Source organism: Amphiprion ocellaris, chromosome 2 (genome assembly GCF_022539595.1).
Source record: "Amphiprion ocellaris isolate individual 3 ecotype Okinawa chromosome 2, ASM2253959v1, whole genome shotgun sequence".
In the NCBI taxonomy this organism is placed as follows: domain Eukaryota; kingdom Metazoa; phylum Chordata; class Actinopteri; family Pomacentridae; genus Amphiprion; species Amphiprion ocellaris.
Genome location: NC_072767.1, coordinates 36,260,649 through 36,281,471, shown reverse-complemented (window position 1 = coordinate 36,281,471; position 20,823 = coordinate 36,260,649). Strand labels below are relative to the sequence as shown.

General features: G+C 41.3%; 1 protein-coding gene across 14 annotated transcripts in view; it reads left to right on the top strand.

Annotated features, from left to right (window-relative positions):
• Positions 1–20,823, top strand: part of dab1a (DAB adaptor protein 1a) — a 229,809-nt gene that overhangs the window by 197,810 nt on the left and 11,176 nt on the right. For 7 of the 14 annotated variants that reach the window (XM_035955514.2, XM_055015355.1, XM_023286399.3 and 4 more), the window contains 6 exons: positions 7,646–7,777; positions 12,326–12,445; positions 12,873–12,911; positions 13,337–13,399; positions 14,822–14,875; positions 19,561–19,728. In XM_035955514.2, the coding sequence (XP_035811407.1) occupies positions 7,646–7,777; positions 12,326–12,445; positions 12,873–12,911; positions 13,337–13,399; positions 14,822–14,875; positions 19,561–19,728 (576 nt within the window). The remainder of the gene's footprint in view (positions 1–7,645; positions 7,778–12,325; positions 12,446–12,872; positions 12,912–13,336; positions 13,400–14,821; positions 14,876–19,560; positions 19,729–20,823) is intronic. The other 7 variants (XM_055015383.1, XM_055015366.1, XM_055015367.1 and 4 more) reach the window with 7 other exon arrangements.

Below are 20,823 nucleotides of genomic sequence, written 5' to 3'. Positions count from 1 at the left end.
GGTTGAGATCAAAGAGTGAGATGAACGGAGGGTGAACCTTGAGGGGATTAGCTGTGAGTCAAATGGGAATTGTTCTCAGTGAAGCATCATAGTTTCATCATTCACCTTCTACACCGAGGACAAGGCAAGGAAGCAGTAGAAGAGTCTCACTGGATTCGGGAATACAAGGATAGTGTACGATAAAAAACGTGTTCAGACATCTAAAGCTGAGGTAGGAGATTATCAGCGCATGAGCATCCTTTCTGTTACTGCTTCTGTGCATACCAGACCCTTAAACCGCAGTCATACTGTCTGATTAAGTCTGATCTGGCTTGTCTGATCCAATCATTGGCTTAACTTATCCTTCAGTTCAGTTGTAAATATATGTAGATGATGCTGCTTAGTATGTTGATATAACTAGCGAACAAAAATATCTCTTCGTGGCTGAATGCATCCTCTTTGCGTCTGCACATTAAACTGTCTACATGTATTTTTCTAAAAATACTGACGCTTGATATGATGTTAAATTGAGAAAAACTTAAAATTATTGTTAATTTGAAATATGTTGGCATACTATTAAATTTAAATTTGAAAATTTAAGAAGAGATACCATTTGCTTAAATATTTAAATCTCTCAACGACACATGCTACTATTATCACAACTGTACTAACATTTAGAATTATCATGTATACAGCATGAGAGGGGCTGTTGCCACTGTAAACTGTACTGTTGTATTGTATTTAAAAAATGGATGAATCCTCCATGGCAGTGACTGTACGAACACAAAGAGAGAAATTAGATATAGAGACCAGAACTGTTTTTGTACCAGGCTGTAAATAAGTTTTTTTCTACTGTCAATTTCAGTGTTTCAACATGAGGGTCAATGGGGATTGACTTGCTTTTAAGAGCAGCCTCTAGTGGCCATTTGTGGTACTGTACTTCTGTATTGGCTTCATTTTGCAGCTTCAGAGGTTTCTGCTTGGTTAAAATTTACTCCTGTATATCAAATGGGCTCATTATCGAATTAATGTTTTTAGATTCTTGTCTCATATTGTTAGTTTAAGATGCTACAACAAAATCACACCTAGAGACTAATCGTACTACGTTTGGTGCAACTCCTCGTTTCCCTGAACCTGTACAGCGGAGGTGAAGAGCGCAAAGTTGGCATGACTTATAGAGCCACTTTATCCAAATTAAAAGGAGATATACTAGGTTGAAATGAGGTGGAATTAAACTTTAAGTGATTACATATTAAAGCTGTATGTATTCTACATCTACAGCAAACCTTTCTATCACAGAACTAGTATTGGTCGTTTAGTACTGGAGTTTTGATAATGTGCAAAGATCAGCTGGTATTAGTTATATCCCACATGTCTAACATAGAAAGAGATGTGGTAGAGAGCTGACTAATGTAGACGTCTGCGAACATTGAAGATGACTGACAGTACTTACATATCAATCTGTAGCTGCTGTTGATGGCAGGCCTGAAGCAGATGTGTTCTGAAGGAACCGAACCAGCTGTTAGTCTCACACAGTTCTGGTTTAGTCTTCTCATCTGGCACTCCATCGTACCTCAATGAATATGTTAGTCCAGTCTAACATAAGTGCTGCACAAGATCACGTGTTTGGTTGGATGCAGCAGGGAAGCCTCCATTCTTCACCTACACAAAACTGGTCCAGGAAAGTTCACTCTGTTCTTAGGGAACGTGTAGAGTAGATATTTAGGCAGGTTGAAATCTGTGCAACCTGTACTACCACAAAAATCACTGTGATGAAAACTTGTAAAGTGCATAGCAACTTTCTAAATCACAGCCACTCCCAAATGTGACATGATAGGACCCATTGCTTAAAATGTTGACTTTTTCATCCGTATTTCTTTCATTATGGCTCATAAAAATCAAGCGGTAATCAAACAACCATTTCCAAGAAATATTAAGTATATATTTATTGATAAAAGTCAACCTGCAGGTTGCTCTTGAATAAATGTATTCATTTAATATAATAAAGTAAATGAATGTCTTTGATTCCTGTACAGACAACATTGTGCATCTTGCTTTTGATCTCTGTTTATGCCTTTGATCAACATTGGAGAAGAGCGTATTAAAAGAGGTCACCTCTGTACATCCAGCTCTCACAACCGTCCAGTCACCAGACAAAGACACACAGCGAACCTCAGAGAAAACACATGGCGACAAGTAGAATTAAGGTTCACCAAGGTCATGACATGAATGCCTTTACACAGAAACTCTCCAACACGAACAATTATGTAAAGAATGAGGCATCTCTGAATGCTGCCTGCTTTCTGAAAGAGATGGGAGTCGAGTAGCTGGGGTAAAAATAATGACTTTTCTGTGTGCTGCTTTTTCCAGCTCACCTCTGGCCACTTAAATAACAGAAAAGGGTCAGAAAATAACAAAAACTCTTGTAAAGCTGGCAACTTTTGTGTTTGTACAGGACCGTAGTAGTATTTCTTCTTTCTTCCGGCCACTTTTTCCAACCAGTTCAATCAATGTTTCTTCTAGCACAGTACTAGCACCACTGTTAGGGACAACCAGAGGTGAATTAAGTCAACATTTTTAGAATAAAATTTAATGTTTAAAATAAATACAAGTGTTCAGGGGTTAATCTCTGATGTCCAGCTCTGTGTAACAAGTATTCGTGTGTACCTGCCACATTACGTTTGCTTGTGACCCATCACAGATACATTTCAAGTCATCATATCTTTAGTGTATCAAAGTTACTGCTTTACTGTCGTCCTCTTTTCAGCCAAACAATCATATATTATATATAGAGGAGATGTTTTAGTCATGTTGTATATTTTAACCTAGATCATGCTGTTTTCTTAAACCTAAACCAGTAATTTTGGTGACTTAACTTCAACAAGCTTCAAAGAAGCTATCATTGTCAGTCGTTGCATGATGTGTTCCTCAGCTTGGCCAGGTATTTTTGGTGCCTAAGCCACCTAAGCAAACAGAAAACTACACAGAATAATGGCCTCACACAGGATGTCCTGTCCTGTTGGTGACTTATGTTGTAATATTTAAGTGGATTTTGTGGCTCCTTCACAGTGGAAGCCAACCTACTTTAACAAGTCTTAGAAATTTTGTGTTTGTGCTGGCCCATAGGAGCATTTCTTCATTCTTTTGGTCACTTATTCCAGCCAATTCAGTATCACAGTGTAAATTATTACAATTCTACGGTTTAATTTAGAAGACACTTTTATCCAAAGCGACATATATCTGAGAGTAGATACAGCACAAACAAGGATCTAGTCAGGAGAAAACAACCTGGATAAGTGCCATAAAGCAAGTTCAAGTGTGATAGTGCAGAGGTGTTCAGTAAAGAGCTGGGGCTTTAGTCTTGTCTTAAAGACTTAGAGGGATTCATTATTACACAGTATTTATAGGTACAGTACAGCTTAAGCATGCCATGACTGACTTAGAGCTCACTCTCAGTAACCCCAGCAGTCATTCCGCTTGCAAGGAATTAATTAAACCTCAAAGCCAGTCTTAGTCCCGTCCCACTGGCTGGGGACCGGACAGCCTCCATGCAGCCCCCCTAATGACGTCTCCCCTCCAGGAAAGAGATGTGAAGATCGGAGTGGAGATACAGACAGTATCCTGCTGCCACTCCTCTGTCCCCCCTCTTCCAGCATAACAGGGAATATCTTGGTTCAGTGGCCAGCGACTGCTGAAGGGCTGAAGGGCTGAAGGGCATGCTGCCCACAGTCCCTCAGAGACGCCTACACTGTGTGTGTGTGTGTGTGTGTGTGTGTGTGGGAGAGATTGTGAGAGGGGGACCGGTAGCGCATATCAATAGTGCTGGAGACTACACAGCCAGTATCGACTTTCTGGATACACCCACCTGTTTTTGCAAACAATCAACTTCCCCAGGGAGAGCGCATCTATTTAAACAACTTTGAGCAACATCTGACAGTTGAAGCTGCCAGACTCGTTGGCTGCACCGGCAGCCTTCCCCTCCCGGGACTGGATCTCACTATTCCACCCAAAGTTTAGCCAGAGTGGCGCCGCAAAAACACACCAGCAACACCAACGTGTCACAGACTTGTTGGCAGAGTTGTCTGTAGATGAGCTCCGGATAGATTGTTCCAGCTTTAAGTATGCGAGTCGATGCAAACAGCGTTTACAGTAGAGCCTGTGGGTGGAGGGATTATAATGGCAAATGTTTCTGCCAGCTCCGGTTAATTCAGAAGAACGCAGCTATTCTGCTTATCTCATCATCACCCAAATTTGAACTCTTGATGCTTTGAAAGTTCAAGATTTTAACATCTCCATCAGAAGTTTGCATGAGTCTGTATGTTTGCATGAATCCATAGGCTACTTTTAGTCTTTATTTGGCCCTATTTACCATCCCGGTGTTTATTTATTGTCTGTATGTTTCTGGTGTCCTTTTCCCAACCTCCTACCCGCCCTCAGCCTAGTATTGCCAGAGATTTCCTCCTGTTCTGAAGTTTTTTTTTTTCTTCTCACTGCTGCCAAGTTCTTAATCAAAGGGAGCTGTTTGGATTTGTTGGATTTCTCTCTCAGTGATGGTATTGTATTGCTTTTTCCAAGTCACTTCTGGCCACTTCAAAATCAGAAAATATCAAAAGTCTTTCAAGGTTAAATCAATTGTCACGAGTAACAACCTGTCAACACTGATGGGAGAAATGTTGAATAGTGCTCTTTTAATTAAACATATGCAAAACAACATTTGAAAAATTGCATTCCAACAAAGTTTTGTGTGGAGTTTGTACATTCTACACCAAGACATGTGACACCAAAATTGTCATTTTTACTGCAAATGTGCATCCAAATATTAGTAATCGGTCATCTAGACTACCAATAATTAGTATCGGCCCTACAAACACCACATTGGTCTACATATGTCAACTGTTCCAACTGTCTCGACGGCTCTTGCCACCCAGACGAAGTAGAGCAATTGAATTTCTGCTGCCTTTTCATTCTCTGCTCTCTTTGAATCCGAGTCCCTCTTTGTCACCTCACCACCCACCCGGAGATAATTCAATAACCTCTGCAAATGAGCTCAGTGTGTGTCTGTGTTTGTGTCTAGGTGCCGTGTGTGTGTGCACATGCACTGTCTTATCTGTCATTTTCAAGTCAGTCAGAGGTGATAATAATAATCATTACTCCAATTATTACATTTAGAAGACGCGACTCATTCAATGATTATCTATTTCTGCTGAGGCTCTCAGTGTGAGTGAGTGTGTGTTTGCGTGTGTGTCAGTGGCCCCATGTTTAGCTGGTGTCACTCCGCTCTGCCACGTCTCACTTCTGGAGTAGCATCAGAGAGCAGCAGATGTGAGTTTAGCCTCTGATGTATAGAGCTGCAACCCCTAGCATGCACTCAAGGGCTACTGGGTCATTATGTTGACTGTGTGTCTCTGCTCCCAGCATGCAGCTGGCACAGACAATAACAACAAAGCAGACATTTAGTGTGACTTAACAGAGGGCTGTTGCACATTAAGATGTGTTTGTGTGTGTTGTGAGTGAGGGCACAGATGAAGTGATCAAGTCGACAGCTTGCCGAGCAGTGATTGTCACTGATCCCCCCTCCGTCCTCAGGAAAAACAGTGCCATCTGCCATGGGCAATGCCAGCTTGGCACTCGGCACCCAGACTAAACTAGAGAGGGCAGGAGAGCTTAACACTTTAATATAGGATACAAGGTCTCTTGCTATTGTGTCTGCAAGTGGGGGAGTTTGTATGGATTTTTTTTCTCTGCTTTTAACAAGTTTTTGTAAAAGTGTACATGAATCTGTGGTTGAGTGACATCATGCTCCAAACTTTCAGATCCCAGATTGTTGTACACCGGAAACTTAGCTGCTTCAGTTAGTTCATGAAAACATTCTTTTCATTAAGTTCTTAACATTTTACTATTGAGGAGCAAAGTGTTGTTATGTGCATCAGTCTTGAAAAAGATGTTGGATCAGTGTTTCTTCTGGCACAGTACCAGGACCACTGTGAGATGAGTCACGTCAACATTTTCTGAGTCGTTTTATGTTTAAACATAAAATGTTAGTGTTCATTGATTAAACTCTGTTGTCCAGTTATATCTCCAAAAATTACGTTCCTGTACAACCAAACAGCATTCTTAATTACATTTTGAGGGAAGCATATTTTCTGCCACATTATGTTTGCTTGTGTCATATTGCAAATACTTTTTAATTCAAAAATCTTTGGCATATATTCTATTGTTTTACTGTCACCGCTGTCCGCTACCCAAATTCTATATAAAGTGTGGTGGGACTCATCGAACTGGTAACCCAGAAAATGACCCTAAAATTAACCAAGCGTGATATTTTACTTTATCTTAGCCAGGTAGTTTTGTTGCTTACACCTAAGCAAATGGTAAAAACAACACTGAAGTTATAATGGTCTCACATGGGTTGCAGTGTCCTGTCAGTGACTTAAGCTGACATATTTTAAGCATATTTTGTGACTCCTTTGTACTGGAAGACTTTCTTACTACGACACAATCTTACCTTTCAGAGAGCAAATACATTTCTTTCTAAACATGAATGAAAATTAAGTTTAGTTACACAGCAACATAAATATTGGGTGGCAGGGTTGCTGATGTCAGCGTCCCTTGATGACATAGGATGTTGGCTTTGGCCTATGACATCATTCATTTGCTTCTATTGACATTCACTAGCAACAGTGGGGAATTAAGCTGGGTGTCCACTAGATGCGTTTTTCCTGCATGTAAATGTGCTGCATCTGAAAATCACCCGCTTGGTGGACGGTCACTAGCGGGGCCACTACTAGGTCACATGGCAGCACCTGAGCTTCAGCGGGCCACTCTCGAAATAAAAGAGAAAGTTTACAGCGGAGCCACCGTGTTGGTCCGACGCATCCGCCAGACTCTCAAGCTGAAAGTGCTGTCATGTGACCATGGAGTGTCCTGCTAGTGACCCGCCCACCATGCAGGCGATTTTCAGATGCAGCGTGGTTACATGCAGGAATAATGCATCCAGAGCACACACGGCTTTAGGGTCTGGCCACATGCCGTTAAAAGCTCTGATTATAATGTTGTGAAATGGTTAACTGAAAACTGCTTTTAGCCTAAAAAACATGACTTTATTTATTAGATAGGTTAGGTTGCAAAATCATAAAAGAATGTGAAATATCTCAGGAATAAATAACAATAACAGTAATAATAACTTAATATATATAGCATCTTTTAAAAACAGATAAAATGCTTTAGACAAGCCAAAAAAAGACAATATTCGGGAAGACCACTGAGCAGAAAGAAAGAAAAACAGATGAGAAACAAACAAATGGAAATAGTTAGAAATCACAAAAGATATATGAAATAAATTAATACAACAAATACCAAATGCTTCAAATAAATTAATGAAAACACCAACAATGACACATTTGAAAGTAAAAAAAAATCAAAAAAAATTTACCATTTAAACAACAGTAGAAATAATAATATTAATTGTAAATAAATAAAATGATTAGGTAAATAAGTAGATAAAAATTGGTAAAAGAGAAAAATATAAACATTTAAAATAGACTACATTACTTTAATGCAAATCTCTACAAATGGGTTTTAAGCAGTAATTTGAAATAAAAGACATTAAAGTGTTCTGTTTCTGCACATCAAAAACCCCGTCTTCCTGTGTCATATCCTGCTGCAGGTCCTCCAACACCACCATGCGGTCCACGAGATCTCCTACATTGCCAAGGACATCACGGACCACCGAGCCTTCGGCTACGTCTGCGGGAAGGAAGGGAACCACCGCTTTGTGGCCATCAAAACCGCACAGTCGGTCAGTATTTGTATTCAAGTGTGTGTGTGTTTGTACATTAAGTGTTTAGTGATTGTTTGAACGTGTTTCACCCTTTGTGTGTAGGTTAACGTAGGATTCAGCAGAGTATATTCTCATTCAACATGGACCTCTTGACATTTAGATAAGGACCCTTGAACACCATCTCGTGCCACTTTGTGTTGTTCATCAAACAAACTGTTTACCGTCTGGCTGTAGGTTCAGTGCCGCAGCATCATACTCTATATGATATTGAGCACCTCTTCTGGACCTGTTGTGATTGTTGTTGCTGTTGTGTTATCTGTGTGCCTGGCTTGTTTCGTCTGGATCCAGCTGGCTCACTCCGTAGCCGTATCGATTTCCCATAGTGAGTCGATGAGGGTTTGAGTGTGTGTCACCAGCTCTAATGGCATATCCATCCTCCCAGGGCCATGAACCGTGGCTCTAGGACTTAGATAGATACACGCAGACACACACATATAAACGCCTCTGTCTGTACTCACACACACAAAGAAAAAAAAAAACACCAGCCGCACTCAAAAAGCAGTTGCTCATCAAAGACATTACCCTGCAAAGCACAAGAAGCACAAAGCTAAGTTCCCATCAGTCAGCCTGGCTACCATTTACCTGATGTGTGCCTGAGGAAAGGTCATAATTATATTTTACTCCCATTTTCAGGATTCGAACCAGCCATCTCTGCCACTCAGACTATTAGTTGTGGAGCAGACAATGAGAGGGGCGGAGGCGCAGAACTTATGGCTGTGGCTGTAATTGGAAAGTAACCACTTTGATGTGAATTAACAAAGCGTCTCTGTCGTCATGAAGACTGAGACTTAAGGTTGTTCCGAAAAGGCCAATTTAGGGTTACATTCAAAAGTAATTGGCTTACCACTCAACTCAATGTCTCAGCCACAGAAAGACGTGTTTTATTAAGCCAGTTTTAGTGCAGATGGCAGCACCCTAATTGTGTCAGAAAAAGATTGCGTCTACATTCTCTTACTTAGCCGTCATTGTTATAAGTTTCTGGAAAAAATTGTAATTAATCTGAATAGGCCCAATTTGTAGGAAGGTTACAAAGAGTTTAAAGGCTCTTAAGTGTCACTGTAGAACATCGAAACTAGCTATTTTTTTAAAGCACTTGTTACATCTACAGTTATTATATCCTTATATTTTGATCCCTTGGAAAAATATAAAGCAAAAGTAGCACCATGAGAAAATCATAGCAGCAGGATATAAACTAAAAATAATGTGACGATAAAGTGGTTCAGCCGTCATTGGTGAGATTTTTTCTGACTCGCTGGTGTTTAGGAACAAGCTTTATATATCACCTCTAATGGAAAAATTCCAGTCTAATGCATTTTAACATTTAGAAAAATCAGTAAGTGGTGCTACATGTACATTTCTGGGTATAAGATGCTATTTGATGTCTTATTTATTCCTGCTGATCACTATCTATATGCATATCATTAAAAAGATTCAATGTTTTTTAGCTTGATTTGACTGCAAAAGTTTTTTTTAATAATCCAAAATGTCAGGCAATCGAATAGTAAGACATCAAACACTGGTTTCAGGGTTAAACAAATGATAGAATCAGTACAAGTTGCCCAACTGTGCTGATGCACTTTTACTGTGCATATATTTTCTCTACTTGCATATGCACGCATATTCTCTGAAGCTGTTAAAAGTCTTTCTAGGAAATTTAGGAAATCACTAACTGAATTTAATCTAGATGTGACAGGTTTAGGGAAATTCAACGAACCGGGATAATAAATTCAGGAATATCCCGGAGATATTCTGCCAATAACCAGCACCAGAATTTAATTTAGGCAAAGGGTGAATCTGCCACATTAATATGCAGCTGGATTTGGAGACTCATCTTCCACCTTAAAATAATGATCTGTGCAGATTTTAATAGAACAGCGTGTCTGCAGTAAAAAGGCTTCATCACTGCTTTTTTGTTGGAATCATTTTTCCTGCGTTGCTGTCGGCTATGAATTAGTCATGTGATTCAGGAGTGCTGATCCGAGGTTATCTCATCTCTGTGGTCCCGTGAGCCGGCCACTCCTCCGTTCATCCTCCAAGTTTGAAGTTCAAAAATTCAATGCTTTTTCTCAGCTTTCTCCACTGCATCTTCTCTAACCTAGAAGTTTTGATTGAGGGAAAGCAAAAAGGAAAAAAAAGTGAAAGCAATGCAAGAGAAGATAGAGATCAGAGCATGTATTGTCAAATGAAAGCACATCTGAATTTGAAAGAGTGACTATATGTCTCACTGTTGGCTCAGCAGCAGAAACCCAAGTGTGTCTGTCATGAGCAATATGTGGCGGAGAACATCTCGCAGAAAGACAACACTAAAATAGAACTATTTTATGCATGGCAGCATTCAGTCTATGAACTCTGGGTGCTCTTCGCACAGCTCCAGTCAATAATTGATTAGGTCTGAAATGCTATTGTACTAGAAGACTTTTTTTTTTTGCTGTTGTGCTGTGACAGTTGCTACAAGTTGTGAGTCATCTAATGGGTTTGTTGTCGCTACTTTTGCCTCCCCTGACAAGAAAGGTGGTAAAAGGTAAGACAAGAGGCTAGTATCTGCTCTTGTCACTGTGTGAACCAGACCTAGAGGAGGAATAGAGCTTGTAGTGATCGTGCAGATAAGTGTGTAGAGCTTCATTGCTTGTCTTCTTTGTGTGCAGGCGTGTCGCAAACTGGTTTTCTGATCCCAATCGTAGACTGTAATGTTTATTTAGTGTAGTCTGGATCTTCCATTTTCTGAGTTGAGTCACTGACACTGCAAAGATTGGTCAGTAATCACAGGGGCACAGAAAACAATGAATCACAAGGAATTGTTCAGTTTAGTGAAAGATTATAGAGAAAATATGTTTATTGTTTGTTTTGTCCAATGCTAACCCTAACTAGTCAGTTTGCTCCCAGACAAAAATATTCCATTACTGTTATGACCTTGTTCTTGGCTTGCTCCAGTGTTAATCTATAATCAGTTTTCAGATTATGTGATTGTAAGGCTTGGCTCCATCAGGGCAGATTTGTGTAGACCCCTATATGGGGTACAAAACAGAGGTGTGAGACTGTGCCTTTCAAAAGCTAAAAGCACAACTGACTTCAATTTGGAGCGACATCCTCTTCAAAATTGTCTCCTTGGGCAGTGATAGGACACTTCCAGCACTACTACAACTCCTCTAATGCTCCGTGGAAGTCCCATTATGTAAACATGTCAAGCTCACATGCAATGGGCACTGAAGCTTTTAAACAGTGTCAAAACAGTGAACCTTCAACTTGAATATCATGTTGGAAAAGAGTAAGAAGTCACAGGAGCCAAATTTAGCAAGCAGGGTGGGTGAGGAGTGGTGATTGCAATGTTGTGGATACAGAACCCATACCTAAACACAATGCTGTTACCGGATGCACAATGAAACACTCACATGCCATCATGGGACACTTCTTCCATTTGTGCCAAATGTTCTACTGCTGACAGTCAGACAGTCAGGACGTTATAGAAGAACTCTGCCAGACAATCTGTTGCTTCAATTCCCACTGCACAACTACATGAATATAGTGTGAAAGAAAACAGAAGGCGTGCTCCCGACGCACCTAATCCAGTCTCGGAGACGATGGGGTCTTCCACTGTGAAAACTGTTGTTTCTTCTGTTGATGGTAGCCACAAACTCACCTCTCATCACCACTGATGATCTTCCACATGAATGTGTCTCATCCAACTGCTCTGACATAGAATCTGTGTAGAAAAATCACAGAAAAAAGTCATAATTTACATGGTAACTGTAAAAAAAAAAAACCAACAAAACAAAACATGCCAAAACTAAAAATAATGTCCACATCAAAAATTGTATTTTTACAAATAGTCATTGTTTTTTTACAGCGTGTAATCATAAAATTACTCACTTTAATGTATTTAAATCAGACAAAAAAATCATCATTTTACAGATATTTGCCATTGTTTTCACCATTTTTACATAATTTGAACATAGCAGTGATCTGCTTTTTTAATGGGGTTTTTCTGTCGCTCTTGACCAGATTCTCACACTTTCATTAATTTTTTGTTGGTGTTTTTATATGTACAGAGCACTTTAGAATGCTACGAGTCAGTATTTTACAACTCTGCTATAAATCTACAAAACTGTTGTGGTGACAGATGGATCTTCTGTCTTAACAGTCACAAAGCAAACAGTAGAACTACAACATTCACTTTACAAATTACTGAGCAGAAATGTCCACTTGGTAACTTCGATGACACTGAGTTGTGGCAAACGCTGAGCAATATTAAATGTTTTGGCCTGGTTTTAAACAAAGGTTATATTAAAAATGCCCTCTGCGTTAGAGACACTGCTGTGCCAAATAAGAATAAATTAAGTGTTTTTTTCCTGCAGTGCTCATGTCAGTCTGACCTTAGCCTTCTACCACAATGTCATTAACAGCCACACAACTCGAATAAACAGTCGTGGTTACGATTCATGAGCTCTGGTCAGTGCTGTGCTGCTGTTAGTTTGTGTGTCTGTGTGTTCATTTGTGGATCTTGTCTAGGCCGAGCCTGTGATTCTGGACCTGCGGGACTTGTTCCAGCTCATCTACGAAATAAAGCAGAGGGAGGAGATGGAGAAGAAGGCCCAAAAAGACAAGCAGTGTGAGCAGGCGGTTTACCAGGTACTCCTACCAACCCTCTCTTAATGTCTTTTTTTTTTTTTAACATAATCGTCCGTCATAAAAGTATGACGAGCTTCATCTGAGAGACTCTTGGCAGAAGTGTCAGGTAGGACTTGAGAAAACATAAAAGAACGACATACGGAGCACTCACTTTGAGGTTTCATCAGTGGCGCCATCTGCCCATTGTGCTTACTTCACCTTCCTCTGTTCCGTCTTCTCCACATTTCCTGTTTAATTTCTCTTTATCTCCGTCTCTGATGATTGCCAAATGATTACCTGAATAGCGGGTAGCTGCTGTGTCTCTTGCTGTGCTTTCCGCCTACTCTCTCGACTCCACCGGCTTAACTCTCCGCCTCTTCTCCTCTCCCCTCTGCTCCCCCCCCCGTCTGATCTCTGCCTCTTCTTTCCTGCCGCCACTCGCCTGCAGACAATACTGGAGGAGGATCTGGAGGACCCGGTCTACCAGGTAACTTCCTGACCAATCACATCGCTTCTATCACCTGCTGCATTCATAGCCAGTCAGCTTGCTCCTCTCTGTGTGCACTGTGGGGAGACAGCTCCTGTTCGGTTACATTGCAGGGTTTGCACTTGTGTATAAAGAGTCGATGTTTCGCTTAAATCCGTGTGTCTGTAGCAGTGAGTGCATGATTAACTCCAAGTATGTTCATCTTCTCACTTGCTGTGGGTATCATTCGCTGCTGAAAGTCTCCTACTTCGTGTGTCCCTGGGATCTTTTCTTCAACTGCCATTTAATGAGAACCTATTGACAATGCTGTTGAACTAATCACCTCTGCAGTTTCACCACTTTCTCGTATCTTCCAATTTTCCCTCCTGCTTCTTCTTCTTCTCCTTTTTCTTCTTCCTCTCTTTCCCCTGCTGCTGACGTTGTAGTACATTGTGTTTGAGGCTGGACACGAGCCCATCCGCGACCAATCAGAAGAGAGCATTTATCAGGTACTCACAAGCTCATCTTGTTCGCTTGTGTCTCCCTTTAAACTATAGTTATTGTGGTTAAGCTGCTGACAAGGACTTCCTAAAAGCGTTTAAGCTACAGAGATTTAATCTTCTATTTACTGGCCAATTGGTAGCAGCTACATTACTCTTTAATGGGATAAATATATTGTGGCCTGCTCATAAAATTAATTGCTTCTTTTACACTTAAAATGTAGATACAGGGAATAAAAGACCGTAAGAATTGGAGGCAAACAAGCAGCCACGGCTCTCCAGAGGGCCCTAACAGCTAAAGCTTGCTCACTCCAGGGAGATGAGGCTTTCTCTGGGTGCTACCCCCCTGAGACGTGGGTAGACCTCCAAGGGATGAAGAGATTGGGGGGGGGGGGGTGCGAGTGGAGGGGATATGGAGGTTATTTCTGGCCTGTGTAGAAGGCGGACCCCTCCTCTTTTCTCGCCTCCCCACCCTCTTTTTTTTTTCCTGAGGAGATGAAAGAAAGCGGGGAAGGAAAGATTAATCACCAGCCTCTCGTTTGATCTTTAAATAAAATGGATTGAATATAGAGCGAGTGCTGGTGCGTGCACAGTCATACACAAACAAAAACACATGCAAACAAACCAAGGCACACACACACACACACACACACACACACACACACACACACACACACACACACACACACACACACACACACACACACACACACACACACAAGGCGTAAGAAACGTGAGCCTCAGCCAGCCTCCAGCCACAGAGGAACTAATGTATGAATAAAGATGGCAGCTTCTGGAAATAAACATGTGAAAGAAGTAAACAAGGCATTGAAAGGAGGAGAAAGAATGGGACAGGCTGTGCTAGATAGATATTTTCCATCAGTGCTATTTTTCATTTGCCGCTCATTCTGATTAGAGCGCGTCCAACTGGCGGAGAATAAAACTTTGGGTTAGGAGAAACCCAACCGCTGGCTTCGTACATATCAGCATTTTGCTATCACCCGCTCATTGTTTCTTCTCATTACACACACTGCCAGATCTATCTGTCTGTGTGACATAGAGATATTACATGTCACGACGTGTGTGACAATCTGAGTTATTACATGTCTGTGGGTGTGAAAAGCAGCCTTATCCATTCTTTATTAGGGAGAGAAAGAGCGATATATATGTATAAAGAGAGAGAAACCATCACTGGAGGCTGATAGTCTCCTGATTAACCTAGTAGATGAGTTCTCACTTCGCAGATTTTAATTCTGATTATCCCTGCACACACACATAAACGCTCCACCAGTGATTGATAGGATTCTCAGAGAGCCGGGGTTCTGTGTTGCAGCGCTAGAAACAGTGATGTGTAAAGTTTCCCTGCCTGATTAATCCAGAGGTAACAGACTGCTCTTGGCTGTTCTCTGAATCCATCGGTCGATTGTGTAGGTTCCCACCAGTCAGCAGAAGGAAGGGGTCTATGACGTCCCAAAGCGACACCCAGTGAGTTGACCGTGTGTTCGCCAGTGTCCGATCGACCTCCCCTCTTCTTCAGCCTGCCTCCCCCTCTCAGACAAACCTCTCAGCTGTCTCACCACAAAAACACAGGCCTCCCATTCCACAGTGACTCTAATTCTTGCAGTCATTCCTGTTAATATCTCACAACGCAGTGATGCAGATTTCCCCCCTGAGAGGTTTGCTGGGATCCAGTGCCTTATGCTGTGCTGTTGTACTGCTTGTGCTGTAGCTGTCGTGGCTTGTGCCCTTCCTCCTCCTCCTCCTCCTCCTCCTCATGCTCCGTGGTGCCTGCTCCTTATGGTTAACCAGGATAATGTTTGAATGTGTGTCAATTTGCTCAATGAAGCATGCTCGGCTGTGGTTTGCCAGTGGATGAATCCAGTGTTAAACCTGCATGACCTTATCCCAGATTGCATTGAACACTGTTTTGTCAGTGTTGCATCTTCCTTTTTAATGGATATAAATTACACATCTGACTATAAACGTGCATGGGTTCATATTTTCATATCTATATGTCGGGGTGCTGGAGCAGTTTTTCACCCCGCTAATGCACGTGAGTGTTTGCAGTGGAAATCCATATCGCTGTTTGTGCAGTACTCAAATGTGTGTTGCGTATCTTTAAGCTCCTGTTACAGGCTCACACTGCCAGTGGTTATAATGAAATATGACCTTGACCACTGTCAGGCTGCACTATAACTCAGCTGCTTTTTATCTGCCTATAAAGATGCTAGTTATACTGCCGCCTGATTTAATCTGCTAAAATCCTCACACTCACAAGAAGCAGGCTGTGGATCTGTGCTTATATGAGCATGGAGCTATAGTATCCTGTGTTTTCTCTCAGTCCACCCACAGCCCACCATCTCTGTGTGGATTCCCCCTGCAGTAGGGCTTTTATCCTTAAACCGCTAAAACTGGACTCCTCCACGTCACTACTGGCAGTCAGAATCCCCACTCTATGAATTTTCGGTGGGCTGAGAATCAGTCTCGCAGTTTTCTGGCTTCACATTATCCTCAGATTTGGTAAGAAGCTTACAGGCACCATCGTATTTCTGTTCTCTCCTCACCCAGCCCACAACACATGCTGCTATTTGGATTGCCTTTGTGCTGGCAGGTGTCTGAACGCGAACAAATCCAATATTTCTCTCTTGTTGTGCAACCAATTGGACGAGTCGCCCATTCTGGTTTAAATAAAGCAAATTCGAGTATTTTCTGCTTTCCAGTCAGTCTGAGGGAGCAAACGTGATCCTGGATCACAGATATATAAATGGATCATAGAAATGTTCGCATTTCTTTAGAGGCAGACAGCATTCGTAGTAATTTGAAGATGCTTCTCTTACATTTCAAAATAAATCCAGGCATCATAAGATTGAAATAGCGACACTGCTCTCTCTGTGTGCTGGATCTTTCAAGCACATCTATCCATGATATCACAGCATATCTTTTGTCTCCAGAAGTCAAATTGCGACCGTATCATCACACTTCAAATATGAGAGGACTCCTGATGTTTATTTAGGACAAAGGAGAAATGTGTGATGGTTGCAATATCTCACATTCAGTGGGAACATCTTCAGAAATGTCAAAAAAGTGATGCCAAAATAGTTCTAAAGCAACTGTTAGAGTTAAATATTGCAAGTTTAGCTACTTGCAGAAGATCTCTAATGAAGCTTATGCTATTGTAATCCTAATTTCACTTGGTAAAACAATAAATACAAGTAACCAAGGACACATTTTGTTCATATGGAGTGACTACGAGGCTGTTGCTGGATGTTGAAATAATGTGTGATCAAAGGCAGCTGGATTTCATCTTTTCATTCTGCTGTCAGTCGTAGAATTACCAACTGGGGAGCGACCAGAGGCAGCAGCGGCTTTGTGACCACTGATGGGGGATTTAGTATTTATTTCACTGCCAATAGAAATTCTTCTGAGCAGACGGAGCGACAGTGGAGAGTAGCAGTAGTTGACATCAGTGTCGTATGTGCGCACACTACACCTGAGATGAAATGATCCCATCCACAGAAATGTGACCTCCTGTCTGCAGCAGTCTCTTGTGTTGTTTACTCTGTCACCTCTTTAAACGATGGCAAATCAATAAAACACACACACACACACACACGTATACACACGCACACACACACACACACAAGGCCATTTCAATTTACTGAGCCCTTGACCCTGTAAGGCCCCATAGAGTCTGTTGAATCAACAGAAGCTCTCACTACCTCAGAGTCCACGTGTAGAGGTCAACACATTTCCACCAATCGAACCCATCAACTCAACTCAAACACTGGTGGATTACGATATGATATGATATGATATGATATGATATGATATGATATGATATGATATGATATGATATGATATGATATGATATGATATGATATGATATGATATGATATGATATGCTATGATATGCTATGATATGATATGATATGATATAATATGATATGAGTCACATGAATACTGGATATTTGGGGATGTTACAGATTTCTAGTGAGTAACTTACCGTGAAGATGCAGCTAAAGTCTGCATCACTGTCTGCTCAGCTGCGATGTGAGCTCTGCAACATGTTCTGCATGTCTTTTGTAAACAGTTTTAGCACACTCTGACCACACCAAGGTCCATAACTTAAAGCATTATTAATTACTGTTTTCCAGATTGTGTTTGAGGGTAATTCATGGCTGCCTGCTAACTCAGCTGCTAGCCATTTGTATAACCTTAACCGCTGTGAAAGAAGCTAATTTCTGGGTTTGTGGCAACAGCTTGTGTTTCTTGTCTGGTTTTGTAGTCTCTGCTTGAGAAACATTTCTGAGACCACAGAGTACAGACAGAGAGAGGAGACCTGAAATAGCACATTTAATTTATCAATAATCAGTCAACAACATTACTGATGCCAATAATTAGAAAAATGCCAAATATCTGCCCTGATAATTAGCCAGGCCAATAATCGGTCTATCCCCAGCACACTCTGCTGGATAAACAATGTAAGGACACGATTTCTCAATTAACATAAGACAAGATAAAACTTAATTCATCCCAGAGGAAATTCATTTTCGTAAATATTGCACAGAAAAAAAGACTAAATGATATGACAACAGATGTGGTGCCTTACACCAAACATCTTCTTCTTGGGGGAAAAAAGAGTTGTCATATCAGTACATATCAAACAACATACAGACAAATATCGATATATATGCTTTTATTCTATATGTTATGATATGATCAGGGCCATTACACTCTGGGTGTTTATTGCTATAACTGGTTTAAACAAAACTTATATTAAAAAAAGCTAGACAAGTGTGTGTGGTGGTGTGTAGTGTTGTATTTCTAAGACAGAAACCGAGACAAAACCGTGCATAGTTCACCTGACTGTGTTGGGTTTAGAGTTGTGAGTCTTCTGTGTGTTTGCAAGTGGCAGGTCGACATGGTTTTTCCAGTGTGATCCGTCACACAGCAGGGGATCAGCAAGGTGGTGTTAATTACAGGGAATGCATTAATTGTATGCAGAACACATGTGCACAGGTAATTACAGTTTCCCTGGAGATGCCTAATTGATAGGTGGCAACTGTACTGATAAAGATTAAGGGCCGTGCAAAACGATGGAGAGAGCATAGACCGGGCGGGAGGGATAATTAGCAGGGCAAGAGAGAGAGACACAAGAATGGACAGAGACAGACATACAGAGAAATATTCAGCAGCAGACTGCAGCATTTAATGAAGAAGACAGCAGGTACATTATGATTTAATAGGTAAAGTTGGATGCATTTATATCCAACCCCGCTTTCCCAAAAAATACGCTCAGATAAGTGTGCATCATCAGCTAGATTGAAATGAAGCATCGCGAGTTAATATTTTTAGATAATAAATAAACATCCAGCAGAAAAATGGGCAGCATTTCCAGAACTGATTAGTATTGGGCAATCTGTTATTGTTTTCGGTGCCAGCTAATGATGTCCATACCTCATGCTTTCATGCAAAGACAATAATGCACTCTGTATTATTGTCATGCACCAAATACTGTATTCCACTGGTCTATCCTGTTTTGGTGCCAGCGCTGGTGAAAGCTATGGCAGGACCTGTCATCCTTCTGCTGTAGCTAAAGAAAAAAAAACTGGTTATAGGGATAGATTTGTCCATGGTGGATGCAAACTACATAGAAATATACTGGAATGGCTCTTTTATGTGTGATTTTCTTCAGTGTTAGTACTTTAATGGCACAAAGGCGGCAGTTTTTTCTCTATAATGCAACATACTCCCTCCCTTTGCTCTCACATAAAGCATGTTAGTTAATCCAGCTCCTCTTTTTCGTGCCTGCCTGCCTGCCTCTCCATCTCACACTGTGACACAGGGGAGCAGGCTTTACAGAAACACAAATGGGGTTTAAACCCCAGCTCAGTGCTGTAGTTTAGACTAAAGGTAGGGATGATCTTTAAACCTCTTTAAATGTTCACTTGGTCTATAAGTCTGTTGAGAAGAACCTGGCTCTGAGTCTGAGTGTGCCTGCTGTATGTGAACACCTGCAGTCCATTATATTCCTCTCTTTTAAAAGCCTCATTTCACCTCGCTCCCTTCTGTCTCACCCGCTATCTGAGCGTATGAAAGATAACTAACATGTTTGTGTGCGAGAACATTTTCATCACACCTGCCATCTAACACTGGGGTTGTGATTGCAGAATGGACATAAAAATACCCCCCACCACCATCATCACCATCAACATCATCAACATCATCATTATCATGATCAGCCCCTCCATCAAGAACAAACTGAACCACAGCAGCCGCAGGAGCCGGAGCTGGCAGTGGCTAATCTGATAGACTTAGGCCTGGAAATGGTGACTCAGGTAAGGCGCTGTACAAACCTCACAAGTCCTCTTGTTGTTTTGTTCCAGACAGATGCAATGTTCAAGAGCTAGAATGTTTATGAGGATTTTCAAAGATGGAACTGTCCTAAAGGTTAACAACCAGCCCTCATGAACAACTTCTTTAGTCACATCCGCCAATGATCTTTCATCTGCTCTTCCTCGTCTGTGTTGCACCACTTTTGTTCTTCTCTAGTCCTGAGCCCAGCTTTTGACCCCTGTGATTTATGAATAAAACATGCAACTTTGCTGTTGCCATAGTAACCAGGTTCATGCAGGACTACCTTTCGGGTGCACCCGTGCGTTCACACCTGCATGTGTCCGTGTGTAAAAGAGGGGAGGACGAGCCGATACAGCGGAGAGAAAAACTCTCCGTTAGCTCTGAGGTCCTTTAAGGACGGAGTGGACGTAAAGGTCAGAGCGTCTGTCAGAGAACCGGTCGGGTCACGAGGGTTAGCAGACAGTAGCGGTCATCTTGGCTGCAGACACTCGAGTTCTGCAGCTCACGGCGCATTAATAAAGCATTCATAACACTCTGACAATCACAGCAACCTGACCTCACCACCTCACTATCACACACGTAAAGAATGTTGAGTTGGTTGAACTAAAAGCGGACAGAAAGTCTATAAATGTCCAACTTTCACTCTTTTTTCTGTGCCGATGGTTTCTGTTTGAAGAACATTAGCAAAGGCTCTGTGTTACTGACTCAGAGCACTAAGTGCCACAGCATTCAGTAACAACTATGTGAATTTATTGCATTTGTGGGTCGGAAGAGTGTTTCTTCAAAATATGTTTTGTGAATTTAATCCCATGGACATTCCTTTATCAGTCCTTGTGGATGCAGCACTTTGCGTATCTCGGATATCTGGCTTATCTCGTTGAGTCGATTTCTGCCTGATACACTCATCTGCTGCAGCAACAATAGTGCATATTACTGCTTCCTATCCCCCTCATCTCTCCTTGTAAAAAAGAAACATACTCATCCAGGCCCATAACTATAAAACACCATGCTCACAGATCCATTTTCTGATAGATGTTTTGAAAAAAAAAAAAAGAACTTTGTGGTCTACGTGAGAC